This window comes from Haliotis rufescens, unplaced genomic scaffold (genome assembly GCF_023055435.1).
Source record: "Haliotis rufescens isolate VD_foot unplaced genomic scaffold, xgHalRufe1.0.p SCAF_2, whole genome shotgun sequence".
In the NCBI taxonomy this organism is placed as follows: domain Eukaryota; kingdom Metazoa; phylum Mollusca; class Gastropoda; order Lepetellida; family Haliotidae; genus Haliotis; species Haliotis rufescens.
The window spans coordinates 16,317,676-16,341,199 of record NW_025963890.1 but is presented as its reverse complement, the minus strand read 5'-3'; the positions used below and the strand labels follow the sequence as shown (position 1 = coordinate 16,341,199).

Here is a 23,524-nt window from a genome sequence, read left to right as displayed (position 1 = left end):
ACATTTAAATAAACCATTCATGGATATAATGTAACAACTACATTTATTCATTCTTCTTATTTCGTAACTACTCTAATCTATTCAGTGCGGTTCTGCATTTGTTGACAGCTTCATTGGATTCAACATGGCAACTAAAGCGGCGAAAGGTGCAAAGCAAACCAAAGAAACTGATAAGAAAGGAAATAAGAAAAACGATGAATTGCCTTTAGTGGAAGAAAAGAAAGAGGATAGTCCAGTTGAAGGAGAATTTAATGACACACCAGAAACAGTTGAAACAGAAACTGTCGAGGATCTACCTCCACCAAAGGAGCCGACGCCTGAACCAGTTTACGATGAACCAACATTATCAGAGCTCATCATTGAATGGTGTGTAACGTTTATATTGGGCCTACATTGTAAACAAGATGTGCATCTAGACAACTTTCGTTCTGTTTCATGGGGAAACATGTATTAACATATGCAGTGTTTGAATAAATGCCAAGCTACCATCAGGACTTCAGAAGCTGAGGGCCCTGACTAAACTCTTCAGGACCTCATTTAGAAACTGCAACTTATATCTGTATATCGACATGTGAATTTAGGGCTGGCCATAAAGACCTTTAGAAGTTTGAAACAACGGGTCCAACACAAGATCTAACTGCCATATGGCTACTGGCAGTCACTTAATTATTTCCAACACTGAACATATGTTTTTGTATTGTATATCTTTATAAGTATGTGATAATCAAGTTCCATTAGTGTTCACCACAATAGATCTAACTGTTAAGATGAATTTTTACAGTACAATATAACCTGCACATGCATGTAACATGTTTCTTCATGACACCTGAAATATATATTTCAATCTGTTACTGTGGTTTCAAATTTTAAACCGTTAGTTGGGATACTTGATTTCATATATTCATATGGATAACCAGCTCTCTGGAGTAAAATCTGGTTAAAAGGTGCTTGATGAAACTGTCTGTAAATGGGAAAGAGTATGCACAGCAATAAAAGCTAGTGATGGCTAACCATTCCAACTGATCAGATTCAAAACATGTGGAAATCCGTATGATAGGATATATTTTCTTTAAGTTAGCAAAAATATGTTTCATTTGCTAGATTGATGTGTGAAAACCAGTATTACCTAACTGAACTTGAAATGTTGATTCATTTTCAGAACTCATAAGTTTATACCATGATAACTTCTGTTTCAGTTTTGAGGGTGAGAAAGCCAGAGGACTCTATGAAGGCGAGGGCAAGGCTTCCTTTGCAGGTGGACACTGCTATATTGTAAGTGCCACATAGCTATATCCAATTATTTATTTCTAGTTTCATTGTTGGACTGACTATCATTTGCTTATTTACTGTTAAAACTCGCTGAACATAGTATAGGGGATTTATCTAGTATTTGTACATTTTTACCCTTGGCAGGCAAGTTGGGATAAAAATTATTACTGGGTTGTTCTTTTCAAGTTCTAATTTTCATAAATTAATTTATATTTGAACATTGCATTCAATACAATACAGTAAAACTAAGCATTAAAAATTCCTACTCTTTATCGTTTATAAGTCAAAAACAAACAAGTCTCCTAAATCACTGCAAATTTACAAAAGTAGTTATGATTATATTATTAGTAACATAATGAACTGGTAATTGTTTAATTTACCGCCATTTGGTGCAGAAATGGGGCCTAAATAAGCAGGTCTAGATGAATCTATAGTATCTACCCTGGTTAATAATCTTCATTTATTATAATTTCAGGGCCAGTTTTCCGAAGGTTTGATGCATGGCAAGGGGATGTATGTCTGGGCTGATGGTGTTGTTTATGAGGTAAGTGCTCATAGGAGATGTCTGCTCACTACGTCTAAACTGTGTTAAATGTGTCAAAAAGGAAATACAGTAGTCATGCTCCTCAAGATCACTGCATGCATATTATAAAACACCACCAGACCACCAATTATATTGTTCCCATTTAAGATATATAAAGAGAAATATTGATAAATGTTTCTACAATAGTGAAAAAGACTTCTGGCTAGCCTGGACCAATTTTTCAATATTTGACATCCATTTATTTTGCCTATGCTAATTCATTAATGGAAATAACAACAGCCGTTAATACAGTATGACCACAAATACATTTCAGGGAGATTTTTGCAAGAATCAGGTGACAGGAAAAGGGTCATACAAGTGGCCAGATGAAAGGTAAGGTAAAACAAACATTGAAACTAGGGCTGGGACGAGTACGAATTTACTACCCGGGTACCCACCCACTATTACCTCACCCTACCCGGCTACCCACTGTAGGTCTCAAGAGATAGGTACAAAATGTCCGATTGTGCATTTTATTACCATAGCACTGGCAAAATGTATTTAGATACATGTATTAAACAATCTGGTCATGCATACACTGAAGTATGTATTTAGATACATGTATTAAACAATCTGGTCATGCATACACTGAAGTTGACTCAAGTTATATTTTCATTCAAAGATATGAAAGGTCAGAAGGAATGCGAACATTTGTGACTTGTAGTGTAACCATAGAGTTCTAGATACTTTTGTCATTAAACAATATATCACGTGACTAACCACAGGTCCGGGTAGTCCTGTGGGTACCCGGGTCCTACTCAGTACCCATCCAACCCGGGTACCTAAGCTACACGTCCCAGCCCTAAATGAAACCTCTGGGCTCATTGATAAATTTGATATGTCCAAACTCAAGAGAGAGAAAATCTATTCTAAAATTTAAATATTTTTTTCATTATGGAAAATTTTTGTTCATCAGATCCATAAAGGAGGTCATTAATAATAAGCACATTGGGCAAAAAGATCGTTGTATACAGTCTGTCGCTTCCACATTTGCAAAACTTATTCTTTAGGTTGTCATTTTTTTTTAAACAGATTTGCAAGAACCTGTGTCCTTAAACTTAATCAATTTAATTATTCAACACCTTTAGCACTTACGAGGGTGAAGTGTTGAATGGCAAGAGACATGGCGCTGGAACATTCCGGTGCCCGGACAATGCCATGTCTTACAGTGGAGACTGGTGTGGGGGAAAACGTCATGGCAAGGTAGGTTGATTGCTGCTACCTGGGGTCATATCTCAACCCAAAAGCTGAAATGTTGATTTCCCTATACCAGGGATGACTATACAATGCGTTCAGTAAGTTTTGCAACTTCAATATAAGACCAAGTCGCAGAATATCTTTTGCACTTTTATTTTTCAATATAATCTCCATTCACCTCAATACACTTATTCCATTTGTCCATCAAGCTTAAATACTACTTTTATAGAAATCCGCAGATTGGCCCTCTAACCACGCCTCTGTGGCAGCCTTTATGTCCTCGTCATCCTGGAAGTGTCTTCCACGTAGGGCAGATTTCATTTGCCAGAACAGGAAATAGTCACTGGGGGCTAAGTCTGGGTTCGAACAGTTAAATCACCCACCCAACAGCCCAGACTTAGCCCCCATTGTCAATATTTAGCTTCCTCAGAATCATTGAGGAAAGTTATGAAAGCACTCATAAAATCACATATTTACTGATTTAACTTCGAAATTTTACTGCATCTGCCATCTTGTTTATTTGACTTTTGCCATTGACTTATTACATTTCTTGGTGTGTATGTTGTCCAAACTGCACGAAATTGCTTAAAATGCAATCAAATGTTTAAATAATTTCTGGGGGGGCATGCCCCCAGACCCCCCTAGACTTCTCCTCTTTTTTTGGGAAAACCTGCTCACATCCCTGTATTTTGTCGCATCACATCTAGAGACCCTTAAACAGTACAGGTTATAAGTGCAGAATGCAATTTGTAAATGTGATGATGCAGAATGTAGGATCTTTGATGAATATACAGAATTGAAGATTTATTTTTTTGTTCATTGTGAATGTATGATTATTTGATAACATATATGATATCTCCATGTCAACTTTTTTTTTAATCTACTCTCTTGAAGGAATACATTTAAAATGCAGATTGTGGACAAGTACTAAATATGATCTGTGTATACTGCTTTGGTAAGAATCAAGGAAACATTTATCTGGATAATCTTTTCATAAGTATAGTTATTGTAACCTCCCTTAGTTGTCTCCCCTTCTAATTTGACTTACCTCACCCCCAGGGCCGGATGGATTATGACCCCAATGGCCGTTCATACTTCGAGGGTGACTGGGTGTACAACATCCGCCATGGTTGGGGGACACGTCAGTACCCGTCGGGGAACGTTTACCAGGGCATGTGGTTCAACAATGTCCGCCACGGTGAAGGTACGATGAAGTGGTTGGACAGGAACCAGATCTACACTGGTCAGTGGGAGAACGGTATACAGGTGAGTGTCAGACAATGAGAGTAATTCATTCATAATGATAATGATGCTGATGCATGTCTGGATTTTGCAGTATCCACACGGTACCCTGGTTGACATGTCAGTGTGCCTTCTAACTGCTTTCAACCCCATGGGGTTTCCGGGTTGATATTGGAGACTTTAATGGATTGCGTGGTCAGTGATTTGTTGATGGTGTGTCGTTGTATCATGATGATGTGGATTGTTGCTCATAATATCAGTCACTGGATTGTCTGGTCAACTCAATTATTTACTGGCCGCCATCTTCTGGATGTAATAGTGTGTGTTCACCAACAAACAATTGCATTGGAGTATACAAGCAATGTTACTTGTTAGTGTTCATCTTCCAGAGGCAAGGGAGTTAACTGACTTTAAAAGTCCAGTTTCCACCCTTGCTGAACTAGGTTGGAATTCCTGGGCTCGACCGTAGCGCCACCAGTGGTTATTATGGGTTAGGTCCCTTCTAAGCCTCTCATATGGACCAATCAGATTCCACCTCTAGTATCACTTGCATTTGCTTCAAACCAAATGGCGGCGCCCAGTCAAAACGATCTGATCGACAATCAAGATCTATGTTGTGATAAAACGGGTCTCACAAAGCGAAGTGCATGAAATCACGTGAGCACCTTGATTAAAAACATGAAAAGACTTGAAAAGAATCTGTTGACAATGAGTTGGCGGTGCACATGCTTTGCAAATCCTGCAATCGACAGAAATCTGCACGACATTTTACGAACCGGATTTCGATTTCTGTGTGCGATTTTGATTGGACTATGCATAGACTCGTTAGTCCAGCCAAAATGTAACTCCATAATACCAGCCAAGTTCGGCAAGGGTGGAAACTGGACTTTTATAGTCAGTTAACTCTCTTGCCTCGGGAAGATGGTTAGTGTTAGGCACTAGAAGGTTTTGCAGTCACATGACCATTTCTTTCAACCAGGATGAATTTGAAAAGACAGTCAATGGATGATTTGTACCTTCATGATAATGAAATCTTTTGCTTGATGATGTCATCTCTTGGGCAGGGCTTTCACAAGTTCTATTTACCAGTATTCATATCAGCTGAGGGGCGGTTGGTTAGCCTAGTGGTTAAAGCGTGCACTCGTCACGCTGAAGACCTAGGTTTGATTCCCGACATGGGTACAATGTGTGAAGCTCATTTCTGGTGTCCCCCGCCGTGATATTGCTGGAATATTCTTGAAAGCGGCGTTAAATCAAACTCACTCACTAATTCACTCATATCAGCCAAGGACTACCTCTGTGGCCGAGTCGATAGAGTTGAGTGTCTGCCTGGGAGAGAGGGAGGTCGACCCCTGGCCATGTCATACCCAAAGACATTAAAAAATGGTACTTTTTGTTGTGCAGCAATCTTTCCGTGATGTTAAACCCGATTTCATCCCATCTCAAATTATCAGCTGGTCATCATGTTACAAGTCACTTTCACTGAATCGTTTCTCCTCACAGCATGGTATGGGTCAACACAACTGGCTGCTGCAACGTGTGCAGGGATCTCAGTACCCGCTGCGCAACATGTACGACGGAGAGTTTGTCAATGGGCTGAGGCATGGTTTTGGTACCTTCTATTATGCTAACGGCGCCAGGTACGAAGGCTACTGGAAGAACAACATGAAACACGGCAAGGTGAGTGTGGAAAGGAGGGAGTGAATGTTGTTTTGTGACCCAGTCGTATCATGGTCAGATTAGATTGTTTGAAGTTACATTTAAGTCAGGTTAGGATTATGCATAGTCAGGCAGATCAGGATATACTACTCAACTTTTGATAGGGATAATCAGATATATCTTTTTAGTTGAAATATTAGGGCTGGGACGGGTAACTCTGGTACTCGGGTCGGATGGGTACTTAGCAGGACCTGGGTACCCACAGAACTACCAGGACCCGTGGTTAGTGACGTTATATATTGTTTAATGACAAAGATTATCTAGAACTCTATGTTTAAACTACAATTCAGTAATGTTCGCAGTTCTTTCTGACTGCTACGTCCGTTCCTTCTGACTTTTTTCATGTTTGAATACAAATAAAACTTCAGTCAATTTCAGTGTATGCATCAGATCGTTTTATACGTGTATCTAAACACATTTTGCCAGGGCTACCGTCAAACTTTTCCCAATTGGGCATTTTGTATCTACCTCTTGAGACTTACAGCGGGTACCCGGGTAGGGTCGGGTAATAGGGGGTTGGGTACTCGGGTAGTAAATTTGGACTTGGCCCAGCTCTATGACATATACACTTTACTTAAAGTTTATCATGGAAAGATAAACAGATTTCCCTTTCGAAAGTGGAGTTGTATACTATGACTACTGTATCATGGCCAATTATTGGAGCTGACCAATGTCATCATAGACAGCTCTTATGACAAGCATCGGGCAATTAATTATTCTGGAACATGTAGCAGGGAATGGGGCGTGTGGTGATGTTTATCTGAAACAAAAACGAGTTTCAGAAAATATTGCACAATAATGGACAGGAATGTCCTCACTGAAAATGAGTTGCTTGTCCCCCCCAATATTATTTATCTATTTTTCTTTCAAAACTGGAAAATGTAGGCGTCAGAACAATATTGAAGTAAAAATAATCTGTTTCTGATGAAAGTCCCAGAATATTTTGTTTAAATGGTCCGTCCTAAGGGATTAGTGTTGAAAGGGTCCTACTGCTTTTTGTTTTTGAAAGAATCAATTACCATGATTAGAAGCTTGTTCCGATATTGGGTTACACAATATTCTTGGTCCTAAGGAACAAGTCCTAGACATGTGTTTCCTGCTCTATCACAAGAATTCTTAATTCAAGACCAAAGTCCACACACTAAAGTAGAATTCTGTTTGCACTAGATTATAATCAGCTGCCAGCTTGTCATGTTGGATGCACATATGAATGTTGAGTCCATGTTTGGGCATGAACACACAGTTCCCCAAATAGATTCAGTGTTTTGGTGTTGCAGGGCAAGTTCACATTCAAGAATGGTCGTATCTATGAGGGCATGTTTGAGAAGGATCACATCGTGGAGTACCCAGACTTCAATGTAGATGGCGCCACTACTCCAGACATCACCAGCATTCGGACAAGAACACCATTACCATCAGGTGAATATGTAATCCTAAAAGTACAACTTATTCCTGAACATGAAGTTACACAAAGCAGCAGTGCATATGACTTCCCAGTGGAAAAAGTTTAAGAATGGTAGGTACTACCTGTTTTGAAGTCCTACTGCGCCAGCCATATGTTTCATTCCCCAAACCAAAAGTGACATCATCAGACCGGGAGAGCTGATAACTGTCATATCATGGAACTTTCAGGTTTAATGTACTGTGTAAAGCATGTTTTCCTTTATATCGGGGGGCATGGGTGGCCCAGTCGTCTAAGGCGCCGCGATTCGCTGTGCAGAATACCTGTTCGCCCCGATTATGTTTCTAGGTTTGTCAGCACCATACCCCTGCTCGTGGGTTTCACCGAAGTGGTAAATGTCTGAGACCTGCATCACTTTGGGCTTTCCTCCCACATTAAGCTGACACGCTGCGATATAACTGGAATACTGTTAAAAGCAGCATTAATCCCAACTCACTCACTCCTTTATACCATAAGTAATCTCTTTCTATCGAAGGTTTTTGTCTTTCCGTATTAGGCTATTAGGGACCAGTCATTTATTATAGTGGGTGGCGGGGTCAGAGGAAATCAGGGGAGGGTCACTGAAATATATGAGTCTCTAGGGGAGGGTGAAAAAAATAATACCCATATTTGGGTCAGGTCATGATAAAGGTGTATAGGGAACTGGGGAGGGTCATCCAAAAATATGACAAGCGTTTGGGGAGGTTTATTATTTTTAGTACATTAGTGCATCAAAAAACACTGACCCCTGTAATAAATGACTGGTCCCTAACTTGAGGCATGGTACTCTCTGGTTTGAATGTTTCTGTCTCCCCACACTGAAAGTGCATGGTGGTTTGTTATGTTTGTCTTTGAGGAGAAGATGGTGAAGCGGCTGCCTCTGTTTTTGCAAGTATTTTAGACATGTGTTAGTTTTGATCAAACCTGGGTCGTGTTCCATGTAATAGAGTAATCAGCAGTACCTGTGTTGCAGACAATGTGAGCATGCACAGCAACGAGAGCCGCAACACCATCAGCCCCAGCTTCCAGCTTGAGATCAACCACCTCCTGGCAGAGTTCACCGACATAGACCGGGAGGAGGAGCTCAGTCAGGTAACTCAGGCTTATCAGGGACACTGGCTTGTCAGGGACACAGACTTATCAGGGACACTGGCTTGTCAGGGACACAGACTTATCAGGGACACTGGCTTGTGATGGACACTGGCTTATCAGGGACACTGGCTTAACAGGGACACAGACTTATCAGGGACACTGGCTTATCAGGGACAATGGCTTGTGATGGACACTAGCTTATCAGGGACACTGGCTTGTCAGGGACAATGACTTATCAGGGACACTGGCTTATCAGTGACACTGGCTTAACAGGGACATAGACTTATCAGGGACACTGGCTTATCAGGGACAATGGCTTGTGATGGACAATGGCTAATGAGACAGGCTTATCAGGGACACTGGCTTGTCAGGGACAATGACTTATCAGGGACACTGGCTTATCAGGGACACTGGCTTAACAGGGACACAGACTTATCAGGGACATTGGCTTGTGATGGACACTGGCTTATCAGGGGCAATGGCTTGTGATGGACACTGGCTTATCAGGGACAATGGCTAATGAGACACAAGCTTATCAGGGACAATGGCATATCAGGGACACTGGCTTATCAGGGACAATGGCTTGTGATGGACACTGGCTTATCAGGGACAATGGCTAATGAGACAGGCTTATCAGGGACACTGGCTTGTCAGGGACAATGACTTATCAGGGACACTGGCTTATCAGGGACACTGGCTTAACAGGGACACAGACTTATCAGGAACATTGGCTTGTGATGGACACTGGCTTAACAGGGACACAGTCTTATCAGGGACACTGGCTTATCAGGGACACTGGCTTAACAGGGACACTGGCATAACAGGGACACTGACTTATCAGGGACACTGGCTTATCAGTGACACTGGCTTATCAGTGACACTGGCTTAACAGGGACATAGACTTATCAGGGACACTGGCTTATCAGGGACAATGGCTTGTGATGGACACTGGCTTATCAGGGACAATGGCTAATGAGACAGGCTTATCAGGGACACTGGCTTGTCAGGGACAATGACTTATCAGGGACACTGGCTTATCAGGGACACTGGCTTAACAGGGACACTGACTTATCAGGGACATTGGCTTGTGATGGACACTGGCTTATCAGGGGCAATGGCTTGTGATAGACACTGGCTTATCAGGGACAATGGCTAATGAGACACAAGCTTATCAGGGACAATGGCATATCAGGGACATTGGCTTATCAGGGACACCGACTTATCAGAGATACAGGCCTATCAAGGACGCTGGCTTAACAGGGACACTGACTTATCAGGGGCACTGGCTTATCAGGGACACAGACTTATCAGGGACAATGGCTTGTGATGGACACTAGCTTATCAGGTACACAGACCTTTTAGGGACACTGGCTTATCAGGGACAACGGTTTATCAGGGACACTGGCTTATCAGGGACACTGGCTTAACAGGGACACAGACTTATCAGGAACAATGGCTTGTGATGGACATTAGCTTATCAGGTACACTGGCTTATCAGGGACACTGACTTATCAGGGACACTGGCTTATCAGTGACACTGGCTTATCAGGGACATCGACTTATCAGGGACACTGGCTTATCAGGGACAATGGCTAATGAGACAGGCTTATCAGGGACAATGGCATATCAGGAACATTGGCTTATCAGGGACACTGACTTATCAGGGATACAGGCTTATCAGGGACACTAGCTTAACAGGGACACTGGCTTATCAGGGACACTGGCTAATCAGACAGGCTTATCAGGGACACTGGCTTATCAGAGATACAGGCTTATCAGGGACACTGGCTTAACAGGGACACTGGCTTAACAGGGACACTGGCTTATCAGGGACATTGGCTTATCAGGGACACTGGCTTATCAGGGATACAAGCTTTTGGGGGATACAGGCATATCATTAAACCTTGTGTACCTGTGTCAGTTATTGCACACACACACACACACAAGTACACATACACATCTGTAATGGACTTATCTTTTTTATTATATTTCTTACAAACACACCTTTTTTTCATATTCGGTATCCCCATCTGCAGTGGACTTATCTTGTTTTATATTATTGTACATGTAGGTGATGTATGTAACAATGAGACACGTGACCAGTCTGAGGAAGGTCTACAACTACTACAGTTGCCTCGGTTACGAGGAGAGCCCTGATAACACATTCATCATGAACAAGATGCAGTTCTGGCGCTTCCTCAAAGACTGTCAGCTGGACCACGAGGATGCCACTCTCATGGACATGGACAGAGTGATTGGCCTGGGTAGGCAGTATACCTGTATGACCAGAACATGAGGCACTTGCTTACCAGCCTAGTGTCCCCTTTATCATAATGTTCCAGAAACACCATTATGTTTTATTTTCTGAAAGCAAAGATTTTGTTTCTGATGATTTTGTTTTAATTCAAGTTGTCAAAACTCTTTTGTATCTAAATTTAGAGTTAAATTCCTGGACAGTCATATTTCTGAATGTTAAATCTACGAACATCTGTAGAATTGAATTTTGGCACAGAAAGGGATGATCATGATAATGATGTTTGTTGAGTGGACATGATTTGTTTCATTTGTGAGATTTTTGTGTGACTAGTTCAAGACAGCAACCATCTTGTTGTCAATTCTTTTATAATGATAAATGAATAAGTCAACATAATAACTGCTGCTTATTAAATCATTAGCACAAAAAAAACTGAAGACAGCAATACAATATCAGTGACATTGTTCAAGGCAATAACAAAACACAAGCCCCACCCTCTCTATAATCAGCCAATTAGGAAACAGTGGTATGCTAGTGGGCATGGCCTGTTTGGTTTTATGTTTATGGACACATGAATGCAACAAAAAAAACTTGCTTTGTTAGGAATACCATGGCATTGGATTGTCTAACAGTTACACGTCATGATGTGTTTTTGCCATGATTGTTATAAATGTGATATGTTACCTTTCAGGCTACAACAAACCCAGCTACTCCCTCCACAATCCCTATGAACGCATCCTGCAGAGAGAGTTTATCAACTACCTGATCATCCTGGCGTTCCATCTCTTCCATGAACAGCATGAGTTAGTAGATCTATAGTAGAAAGAATGTCTTTTCAGCTAAATGGTCATTCTTGTCCGCCACCTTGATTTTAGTCAAGGAATTGTAATAAAACTATGAAAAGTTGCCATGTGAACAAGAATGAGTCATCGGCTCAGTTTGTGTAAAGAGAAAGTTCCTTAATCTACAGCCTTGTTTTTAACATATTTTGACCGGACAAATTTATTTCATTGACTTGTTTTAGATTATACAAAAATAAACCAAAACAAAAATTATGTATTCTGGGTTAAATAAAACTTTTAATTATTTTAGTTATTGTCATAACTTTTGTTTGAAGAGGCAATTAACATCAGATCAACCCTCAAACATATTTCTTTTATTTGCCTTCAACATTATGACTTATTGGCCAATAAATTCTGAACAAAAGACAAATACATTGACTTGTTCTTTATGTGAAATACGAAGTATGTGCCTTTAAAATGGTAATAAAAAATAACTGCCTTAATCCTAATGATAACATGTGTTTTGTGTGTATGTTACAGTGGTTCTTCTCCAGTGCTGGCCTGGTGTATGTCTAAACTCATTCAGGAAAAGGTTCTTCGTAATTCCTGCAATGTGAAAGGTGGGTTGTGTCATGTTGTACATATCTTGCCTTTTCCCTGTACCATTTTGGAATTCTTTTGGGGATTGTACATATGTTAGCCATGAGAGACTTTAAGAATACAAGTCTCGGTGTATACATATCTCAGTGTTTGTCATTGTTTTATGAGCCTGCTCAATCACTTGTCCTTAGTTTCCCAACATAAGCCTCGAACAACTTGCTTGTGCCTATGTTCCCAACCGTCCTCAAATGTTAGTCCATACTTTCCTGATGGTGACCCTCCTTTAGTGTTTGTCCTTACTTACTTGATGGTGGCCCTCCTGTAGTGTCTGTCCTTACTTTCCTGATGGCGACCTTCCTCTAGTGTTTGTCCTCACTTACTTGATGGTGACCTTCCTCTAGTGTTTGTCCTCACTTACTTGATGGCGACCTTCCTCTAGTGTTTGTCCTTACTTTCCTGATGGCCACCTTCCTCTAGTGTTTGTCCTCACTTACTTGATGGTGACCTCCCTCTAGTGTTTGTCCTTGCTTTACTGATGGTGACCTTCCTCTAGTGTTTGTTCTTACTCTACTGATGGCGACCTTCCACTAGTGTTTGTCCTCACTTACTTGATGGTGACCTTCCTCTAGTCTTTGTCCTTACTTTCCTGATGGCGACCTTCCTCTAGTCTTTGTCCTTACTTTACTGATGGCGACCTTCCACTAGTGTTAGTCCTTACTGTCCTGATGGTGTCCTTCCTCTAGTGTTTGTCCTTACTTTACTGATGGCGACCTTCCTCTAGTGTTTGTCCTTACTTTCCTGATGGTGACCTTCCTCTAGTGTTTGTCCTTACTTTCCTGATGGTGACCTTCCTCTAGTGTTTGTCCTTACTTTACTGATGGCAACCTTCCTCTAGTGTTTGTCCTTACTTTACTGATGGCGACCTTCCTCTAGTGTTTGTCCTTACTCTCCTGATGGTGACCTTCCTCTAGTGTTTGTCCTTACTTTCCTGATGGTGACCCTTTCTAGTGTTAGTCCTTACTTTCCCAATGGTGACCTTCCTCTAGTGTTTGTCCTTACTTTACTGATGGCGACCTTCCTCTAGTGTTTGTCCTTTCTTTCCTGATGGTGACCTTCCTCTAGTGTTTGTCCTTACTTTACTGATGGCGACCTTCTTCTAGTGTTTGTCCTTACTTTACTGATGGCGACCTTCCTCTAGTGTTTGTCCTTACTTTACTGATGGTGACCTTCCTCTAGTGTTTGTCCTTACTTTACTGATAGTGACGGGGCGGTCAGGTAGCCTAGTGGTTAAAGTAATCGCTCCTCAAGCTGAAGACCTGCGTTCGATTCCCAACATGGGAACCATGACAGCAACCATCCTATTTTTCCCCATTGACCTTCCTCGTGTTTTCTTTTGTACTTCTGTTAGCCCAAGCTGTTTCATCATCAGACATGCACGTGTTCTCTTCATAGAATGTTATTAAAGGGAAGCAACTCTAGTCATCTTAAAAGTTTATTTCCATACAGAATTCCTCTTTGATTCTGATTTTAAGTCAATTATATGTGAATGAAATTGACCAATGAACTTTAACACTATTTTACTTATATCACAGCATGTCATTTTAATGTGATAGGAAAGACCTACATGTTGTAGGTCGTAGATGTATACTATTTGGTGAAATCCATGATAATAATGCATAATGATAATGAATATAGGATTCAAAGCCACAATCTTCTTGTCCTGGCAACCGGAATGGAGCTTTTCCTCATGATCATGCAATCCAACCTCAGAAATATAAAATTACATGTCTCTGAATCAAAACTGTCAATAATCATTTGCCCTTGACGTACTTTGGATATCCTGGGATTTGATCCTTTGTACCCCATACTTAACTAAATGTGTGACCAGCAGCGCAGAGACGTTTGTATCTCTACTACTGAGTAAGACGGTCATAGCTCTAAGATCCAGGTGTGAAACTGATTGGGTAAACCTGGATTGATTGTGTGTCATCTTACCCCGATTTCATGGATTGGTGCTCATACTGTCAACCACTGGTTTGTCTAGTTCATCTTCGATTACTTCCAGGCCACACCGATACAGGTGTTATGCTACTTTGCAGAATACTGATTAGGGGGAAAACGACACAGCAAGGTCACTATACGATATGTAGCGGCTACATGTAGTAGTGAACTAAACCATTTTACGATATTTGACTGACAAAAAACACTTGGGGTCATTAAACGATTGGTAAATAATTTATTTTAGCCAGTGTATCATCTTGTATCGACACAGAAAAAAAGTATTGCGTATCATATTGTCACATTAATGCATCGGTGTATCATTTCACCCATACATAATATTGATAAAATTATAGTTTGCTGATGACTTTGTGGCTATTATATTCCTTCACCATGAGTGTGACACGATCTGTGACGTGTTCCAGGGAACATCTACTATGAGACCCGGAGATCTGTGAATGCCCTCGTACACATGGACCAGGCTTATGAGGTTTACCAGTCGGTCTGCAAACACAGGGTGGTGAGTCAAACAGTCTTTCTTCTGCTGTGAAGACACTGTTTGGTCCTGAACAGGGTTGAAACCCAAGTTTATGATAACTGCTCACTTGATATTATTTTCTTAGAACTGAAACATTTATGAAGCAAGGATGACAATGGTAACAAGTCAGAGTCAAGTTATGTCATATTTTCTTATTTTCAAAATGTTAACTGACATATATTCTAACTTACATTAAACAAAGAAATTTCTGTCTTATGAATTATTTTTAAACAGAGAAAGTGTATGATTTTGTTGAAAATCATCTTGTTTTTTCTTACCGTCTTTCAGGCCAAGCCTAAAGAGCCTGCTCTGAAGATGAGACAGTTCCTCTTCATGACACAGGTAAATATTTCTGGGGAATCATAGCTCATACTACTGTCTTAAAATTTCTTTGTCTTACGTACAAATGTCAACAAAGCTTAACAAAGCAAAGTCTGTCTGTCTGTCTGTCTGTCTGTCTGTCTGTCTGTATTTTCCTCCTTGACATTTGAGAAAATTAAGAAAAAACATTTGAAATGTCAACCCTAGAGAGAAACATTATTGAAGACAGCCTAATTTTCAAATGACGTAATGTAATCTATTTGTGATGTCATGAGCAATGGATGACGTCATTATCATATTTTTCTCAACAATGAAGCACTGTGACATCATATGGCTTCAACTGGCCAATCAGCATTAAGAATCTCTAATGTACACATGTGCAAATATCAAAGTTATTACACACAATCTTTCTAGCCTTATTGGTACTGTACAATAATTACTTCATGGTGGCTTTATCAATTACTGCACTTTCTCAAGGACCTGAAGCTTATCAACTCCGACCTGACACCCCAGGCTATCCTGGAGGTCCTGGCCTCGGATGACCCTAAAGTTGCTGATGGAGAAGGCTGCTACAACCTGGAGCTAGAGGTGGGTACCCGGTAGTTTCAGAATCCTGCAAACATTCTTACACTTGTCTTTACTATAATAGATCAGATACATGGATCCTTACCATTAACATGTACAAACACTGAAATCTATCTAGCATTCAGAATTTGGAAATGGCATAGCATGAGGTGTAAACTGTTAAATATTGTTAAATATTTTCCAGTCATGGTAGAATCTTAAGTAATATCATCCATTCTCATCCCCTCTTTGGTCATATCACACAATCAAATTCATTTAGTAATACATGTAGTAATACCCCGCCAACCCGTGCTGGTCGTAAGAGGACCTAATGGATCGGGTGGTCATGCTCGGCAACTTGATTGATGGCATGTCCTTGTTTCTCACAATATCGATGGCCCACAATATCCGATCACTGGATTGTCTGATCCAGACTGGATTATTTACAACCTGTTGTCACATTGCTGGAATATTGCTCAGCGATAGAAATTGGCACTAGTCCTATAGTCCTTGCCAAACTGCCCAATAGTTAAGGTTTCACAGGGATAGTTGAAATTTTGCCATTTTTAAGAGTTTGTACTATATGTTATCCTTATAAGGACTAATGGACTAAAAATGTTAGTTTCTATTGCTGTTGCTTAGTGCGGTATTACACAACAAACAAGCAGCATACCATGATACAGGATACATTGGTATTTAACATATAAGTAGTAGCCTTCATCTGTGCATCCGCTTACAGCTGTAAGAACAAAGATTACATTTTTTTGTCAATATCTTAACACCAGTAGGGTTCCATTATGACTTGAAGCAGTTTCTTTTAATCATTCTTCATGAAAGATGCTTTGTTGTCACTACAGTATCATGCCTGGTAATGAGTTGGTTTCAAGAATGCTCATTTATTGCCAGGAAGATTGTCTGATGTCTGTAAACTTTATACCTCAACTGTTGTTCACCAGATGACATTCCTGGAGTTTTTCGAGGCATTGGTTGGTTGTGCCCAGGTGTATGTGACAGAGCAAGTGGTCAAGGATCCGTCTACCCCACGCCCCAGCACCGTCATGACACATGACCAGAGCATGTACTCCGTTCCTGCCTCACCATCTCGACTCACCAGTCAGGTAGTGTACTCACCCTCTAGACTCACCAGATACGTAGTGTTCTCACCCCCTAGACTCACCAGACAGGTAGTGTACTCTCCCTTCAGACTCACCAGACAGGTAGTGTACTCACCCTCTAGACTCACCAGTCAGGTAGTGTACTCACCCCCTAGACTCACCAGTCAGGAAGTGTACTCACCCCCTAGACTCACCAGACAGGTAGTGTACTCACCCCCTAGATTCACCAGTCAGGAAGTGTACTCACCCATTAGACTCGCCAGTCAGGTAGGGTAGTCACCCCCTAGACTCACCAGTCAGGTAGTGTACTCACTCCCTAAACTCACCAGTCAGGTAGTGTACTCATCCCCTAGACTCACCAGTCAGGTAGTGTACTCACCCTCTAGAGTCACCAGTCAGGTAGTGTACTCACCCCCTAGACTCACCAGTCAGGAAGTGTACTCACCCCCTAGACTCACCAGACAGGTAGTGTACTCACCCCCTAGATTCACCAGTCAGGAAGTGTACTCACCCATTAGACTCGCCAGTCAGGTAGGGTAGTCACCCCCTAGACTCACCAGTCAGGTAGTGTACTCACTCCCTAAACTCACCAGTCAGGTAGTGTACTCATCCCCTAGACTCACCAGTCAGGTAGTGTACTCACCCTCTAGAGTCACCAGTCAGGTAGTGTACTCGCCCTCTAGAGTCACCAGTCAGGTAGTGTACTCACCCTCTAGACTCACCAGTCAGGTAGTGTACTCACCCCCTAGACACACCAGTCAGGTAGTGTACTCACCCCCTAGACTCACCAGTCAGGTAGTGTACTCACCCTCTAGAGTCACCAGTCAGGTAGTGTACTCACCCCCTAGACTCACCAGTCAGGTAGTGTACTCACCCCCTAGACTCACCAGTCAGGTAGTGTACTCACCCCCTAGACTCACCAGTCAGGTAGTGTACTCACCCCCTAGACTCACCAGTCAGGTAGTGTACTCACCCCCTAGACTCACCAGTCAGGTAGTGTACTCATCCCCTAGACACACCAGTCAGGTAGTGTACTCACCCCCTTGACTCACCAGTCAGGTAGTGTACTCATCCCCTAGACTCACCAGACAGGAAGTGTACTCACCCCCTAGACACACCAGTCAGGTAGTGTACTCACCCCCTTGACTCACCAGTCAGGTAGTGTACTCACCCTCTAGACTCACCAGTCAGGTAGTGTACTCATCCCCTAGACTCACCAGTCAGGAAGTGTACTCATCCCTTAGACTCACCAGTCAGGTAGTGTACTCACCCCCTAGACTCACCAGTCAGGTAGTGTACTCATCCCCTAGACTCACCAGTCAGGTAGTGTACTCACCCTCTAGAGTCACCAGTCAGGTAGTGTACTCACTCCCTTGACTCACCAGTCAGGTAGTGTACTCACCCCCTAGACACACAAGTCAGGTAGTGTACTCACCCCCTAGACTCACCAGTCAGGTAGTGTACTCACCCCCTAGACTCACCAGTCAGGTAGTGTACTCACCCCCTAGACTCACCAGTCAGGCAGTGTACTAACCCCCTAGACTCACCAGTCAGGTAGTGTACTCATCCCCTAGACTCACCAGTCAGGTAGTGTACTCACCCTCTAGACTCACCAGTCAGGTAGTGTACTCACCCTCTAGAGTCACCAGTCAGGTAGTGTACTCGCCCTCTAGAGTCACCAGTCAGGTAGTGTACTCACCCTCTAGACTCACCAGTCAGGTAGTGTACTCACACCCTAGAATCACCAGTCAGGTAGTGTACTCACCCTCTAGACTCACCAGTCAGGTAGTGTACTCACCCCCTAGACTCCCCAGTCAGGAAGTGTACTCATCCCTTAGACTCACCAGTCAGGTAGTGTACTCACCCCCTAGACTCACCAGTCAGGTAGTGTACTCACCCCCTAGACTCACCAGTCAGGTAGTGTACTCATCCCCTAGACTCACCAGTCAGGTAATGTACTCACCCTCTAGAGTCACCAGTCAGGTAATGTACTCACCCTCAAGAGTCACCAGTCAGGTAGTGTACTCACCCTCTAGACTCACCAGTCAGGTAGTGTACTCACCCTCTACACTCACCAGTCAGGTAGTGTACTCACCCTCTACACTCACCAGTCAGGTAGTGTACTTATCCCCTAGACTCACCAGTCAGGTACTTTACTCACACGCCAGACTCACCTTTTAGACTCAGTCAGCATCAGGTACTTGCTCACTATCTGTTATGATTGATATGATTGATGTTATGATTGATGTTATGATTGTTATGATTGTTATGATTTTCTTTGTTCTCATTGTATCTTCTTCCTGCAGGCCGGTATGGATGATTCTGGTGACACAGTGGCCCAGGCTACCCCCCACCACACCCCTCATGGAGGATCCAACACCCCTGCCGCCTCCCCATCCCGGGCACAGTCCTCAGGGGCAGGGACAGCCAAGACAGGGGGAGAGGGATCTTCAAAAGTCATAGATGTAATTAGCTTTCAGTATACTCTCAATACAGCAGCAAGGCCTTTATGTTTCAGACAAATACATGTATATGTAGAACTCAAATACAATGTGATACTCTGAAAAAAACAATTCAATTTTTTTTTTAATTCGCAAGTGTTAATCTTAAAGGAGTACTGGTATATAATAAAGTCTGATTCAAACTATGTATGGTTTGTCGCACCATATGTTTTTATGAGAACCAGACTTACACGTGATGAGCCTCGATATCCCTGTAAGATTGCTTCACTCACTTGTCCTCCATGTTCTGTCCTAGCCCCAGCAGTCCAGCAGTGTTAACCTGGGATTGACCTCGGACCGAGGTCATCAGGGCACCAGTCAGAGTCACCATGACAGCGCCAAAGGAGGTAGGATAGTGTCACACACAGGAGTTACTGTTACCCCAGTTAGTAACGACTGTCCATTATGCAGAATCTGAAAGTATTTGATGTAGTTTGGTTTGGTTGGATATTATGTGCATATTATCTTTTGTCATAGGTATTTACTTACAGTGTTTGGATGCTCTGCTTGACACATGGGCGGTGGGCTAACGGATATTGCTGACAGTTGCTTTAAAGAACATTCACTCACTCGTTTTGCTCTCATCAACTGGTTGACCTGGGTCAGATTACCAGCAGACTCTGGCATAAAAGAACATTCCCTCACCATGTTGGTTGCAGCAATAAAATTCTTAGTAGTATTTTATTCCGATTCCGACTTTTTGCCCTAGACAGCCTATTGTTGATATTTAAAGATTTCTAACTAGCCGGTTGTTGTCCACGGACAGATGTGACCCCTCTCGCTGACCAACAGAAGAGTGCATCTTTCATCAGTAACCATACCAACGGCACAGAGGAGAACGCAGCCCTTGTCCAGAGTTCTGTTTCCATGGCAGCACACACAGAACCATCAGCAGAGCATCCTGAAGGTCAGCTTCAAGAACTGTATTGTGTAGCATCCTGATTGAGGTCTGCAGTCCCTAGGTCAGTGCGGGAGGTGTCACGTCACATGACGCCAGACAGTGTGAAATGTACAGTTATTGTTGACACATGTGCATACACACAAGAGAATGTCTGAGCGATGCAGCCTGTCAAATGATGCAAAAATTATACATGACATGCACTGACCTAGGTTGCTGTGTCAAGTCGCGTTTTAACCTTCTTAACAGTGTTGGCTTACAGAAAAATACAATGGCCTATGTATAGACAACTCTCCCTTGTTACTAACAATTCTGAAATTACAGTGACTTATACAAGGTACTTAAACAAGGTACTTATACAAGGTACTTATACAAGGTACTTATACAAGGTGTAGCCCTGTGGGGATCCCGAGTTGGAATAGGTCCTCATCAACCTATGCCGCATAAGATGTCACAAAATTGATTGGGTGGTCACACTTGGTGACTTGGTTGACTCCGACGACATGGGTAGTTGCTCACAATAGCGATCACTGGACTATATGGAGGCAGATGACATATAGCTGTAATATTGCTGAGTGTGGTGTAAAACAGGTGCGGTGAGTTGAAATGGGGTTCAACGTCGCGTCCAAGATTATTGCTCTTATATAGCGACGTGCATGTACGTGTGTGTTTGTGTGACTGCTTGTACTAGTCCGGACTGATGCCGATTTATAGTGCTAGCTCAATGAGATACCATGCCGCAGTTTAACATGAATACCCCACTCAGACACAGTATACTGACTCCGAGCCGACCAGTCCTTGTTTTAGCCCCTTAATAATGCCGAGCGCCAGGGTAACAACAAGTACCATCTTTTAACGTCTTTTGGTATGACGCGGCCAGGGATCGAACCCCGGACCTTCTGCTCTCCGGGCGGACACTCTACCACTAGATCACGGAGTTGGTCGGTGTAAAATAGAACCACAGACACATAGACATAATTATGGTGGTCAAATTTTATTGATTCTATTTACAGACTTGGCTTTTTGTTTTCTTAATATATTCATCATCCAAGGAAATTTGAAGAGGGGAGAGGGCTCCAAATCAATATATATTTACTTTATAATATTTTGGGTGAAAAATAAAGTACAGATGTTTTTGTACCAAAGACCTGAAAATGAATCATTCAGTGCCACCCCCCATTATCAGGCTGTTTAGCAGGTATGCAAGTATCTACATTCTTAATACTAAAAGCCAATATGTGGTGTAGTAATGATGCAGTCGGTTTTAAGGCAAGTAATGAAACGATGCTGTGGGTAACTCATTAAAGCCATGTTAGCCCCATATAGTGTGAACCCTAATTGCCTGACATTGTAGAGTAGATGTAGCAATATTGCCATTTATTCTCTGTAACCTGAGCTCTCATTGATCAGATCACTTGCTGGTTTCTCTCTTGCTGGAACCGTGGCTTGATTCATTGGTTAAAAAAAAGCAAAGTGGATGTTTGTATGCGAGGTGATGGAGGAACGTAGCGAATGCAAACCTGTGAAGTATTGACAATGGACACCTTATCCTTGCTTATAATAACCATGTCTCCCCTGGTGTTGCAGGTGTGGGTGAGGACCATGCCGATGGTGCCGCTGAGGACCACGAGGTGGAGGTGGAGGTGGAACTAGATGAGGCAACAAGGCTTTTCAACTTCTGGACACACCAGATACACATCTTCTTTGTTCGCAAGTTCTTCCCTGCAGCCGAAAAATTAGCCGACCTTAAGCGTCTGGTCGAGAAGCGTCAGTTGGATGAATCTAAAATGAGGCTGATGACAATTAATGCATCCCGGATCCAACAGTGCGACCCAGAGAAATCCCAGGCCTAGAGCCCAGGAGCTGGTGTCAACAATAGAGGGACTTATCATGTTGAATATGTTTACTTTTAATCAATATGGCTCTCCAGCACAAATGCATTGTGGGATCATTGATGAGATTTATCTGATCAATTTTTACCTGAATTTATTCTGAATAAATAAATAATGTATGATTAATGAATTGATGAAGTATTGTTCCATGAGAACCTGTATACAAACGAAATGAAACCGTCCATTTGATATTTACTTTATGTTACGAAGAAACTGTGATATTTATGTTTATTTGTTTGTTGTATAAACATACTGGAATATTTATTTCTTGGATTACACATTTTGGACTCAATGTTATGATTTTGCAGTCGTTCTGCTGATGAGGAACTGATTTAGATTTTCCATGCAGATCAAGCACAGACTTGGTTTTGAGATTCAGGGGTCGTAAGCCTTGAGTAAAGTTCCAATTCTTGTCACAATGGCTGACGAAGTAGGACAGGGGTTACATTGTGTGACCTGGCTGATTGTGTGTCATCCTGCCCCAATGGTGTGGATCACTGACATGCAACAACTGGCTCTCACATAGGCTGAATTACTTACAGCTTCGGTGTTACGCTGCAAAAAAACATTCACTTACTCAAATGACTTTTGATGGTACTAAATATATTTTAATTTGTTACAGGCCTATATAAAAAATGTCAAAACAGAAAATATTGACAGCTGACCTGCATACATGAAGAGTAAAATAAGTTGTTATCCAATGAATAAATCAGTTTGTGATGTCATGGTGTGTACTTGATCTTGTTCTTGGGGGCGGGGGTTGGCTTGAGATCAACATTTGTTTCAGAACATGTACAAAATCTAACTGAAATCTTTAGAATGTTGTGCATGTTGTAAATAATCGAGTCTGGACCAGACAATCCAGTGATTTATAACATGAACATCGATCCACGCAATTGGGATCGATGACATGCATCAAACCAAGTCAGCGAGCATGACCACCCGATCCCATTAGTAGCCTCTTATGACAAGCATAGTCACCTTTAACGACAAGCATGGGTTGCTGGAGACCTGTTCTACCCCGGATCTTCATGGGTCTCCAGTAACCTGAAGTCCTGCTGGCAGACAGCAACCAGCCAAGGCTGACGAGCATCTGATTTTGACGAACCAGATTGCCGCTTGTCACCAATGCCATCCCAGCTTTAACAGTCTTGGTCAGGCCACAGTTTAATAAAAGAAGTTGTGAATAAAAATTTGACTGCTCTGTTTAATCAATGCTTATAATATTGTATAGTTTTGGAATTTGGGTGACATCTCAGATGTTTTCTAAGTTGACTGTAGCTGTCCTATTTTCGTTCAGCTGTGAAAATGGAAAACAAACATTTGATATTACATCCAGGTAAATATTGTAGGAATGTATTGTACCCAAGATATTGAAATGAGATCAGCTGAAGCTGAAGGGAGAATATTTTGTATTTCTTTGTTGTAAAATTTAAACTTTACCAGATCTGGTCCACCTGTCATGCTAATAGAATGAATAAAACAATTAAGAAACTGTCTAGAGACATTTATATAAAA

General features: G+C 41.9%; 1 protein-coding gene across 1 annotated transcript; it reads left to right on the top strand.

Annotated features, from left to right (window-relative positions):
* Window positions 1–107: 107 nt before the first annotated feature.
* Window positions 108–23,501, top strand: LOC124135639 (radial spoke head 10 homolog B-like). Its single transcript, XM_046501068.2, has 20 exons — window positions 108–366; window positions 1,197–1,272; window positions 1,745–1,813; window positions 2,127–2,185; window positions 2,941–3,055; window positions 4,109–4,315; window positions 5,795–5,971; window positions 7,288–7,429; window positions 8,425–8,543; window positions 10,615–10,807; window positions 11,489–11,600; window positions 12,120–12,199; window positions 14,603–14,697; window positions 15,004–15,057; window positions 15,514–15,624; window positions 16,557–16,718; window positions 19,022–19,180; window positions 19,473–19,563; window positions 19,983–20,123; window positions 21,702–23,501. The coding sequence occupies exons 1-20, from the start codon at window positions 125–127 to the stop codon at window positions 21,965–21,967; spliced, it is 2,670 nt and encodes an 889-aa protein (XP_046357024.1). The 5' UTR covers window positions 108–124; the 3' UTR covers window positions 21,968–23,501.
* The last annotated feature ends 23 nt before the right edge of the window (window positions 23,502–23,524 follow it).

Bases quoted from the DNA above. Each gene is read 5' to 3' on its own strand.
- LOC124135639 (XM_046501068.2), top strand. From the start codon at position 125: ATGGCAACTAAAGCGGCGAAAGGTGCAAAGCAAACCAAAGAAACTGAT. The intron at 19,181-19,472 runs GTAATTAGCTTT...GTTCTGTCCTAG, and splicing joins GATCTTCAAAAGTCATAGAT to CCCCAGCAGTCCAGCAGTGT. The intron at 19,564-19,982 runs GTAGGATAGTGT...GTCCACGGACAG, and splicing joins CCATGACAGCGCCAAAGGAG to ATGTGACCCCTCTCGCTGAC.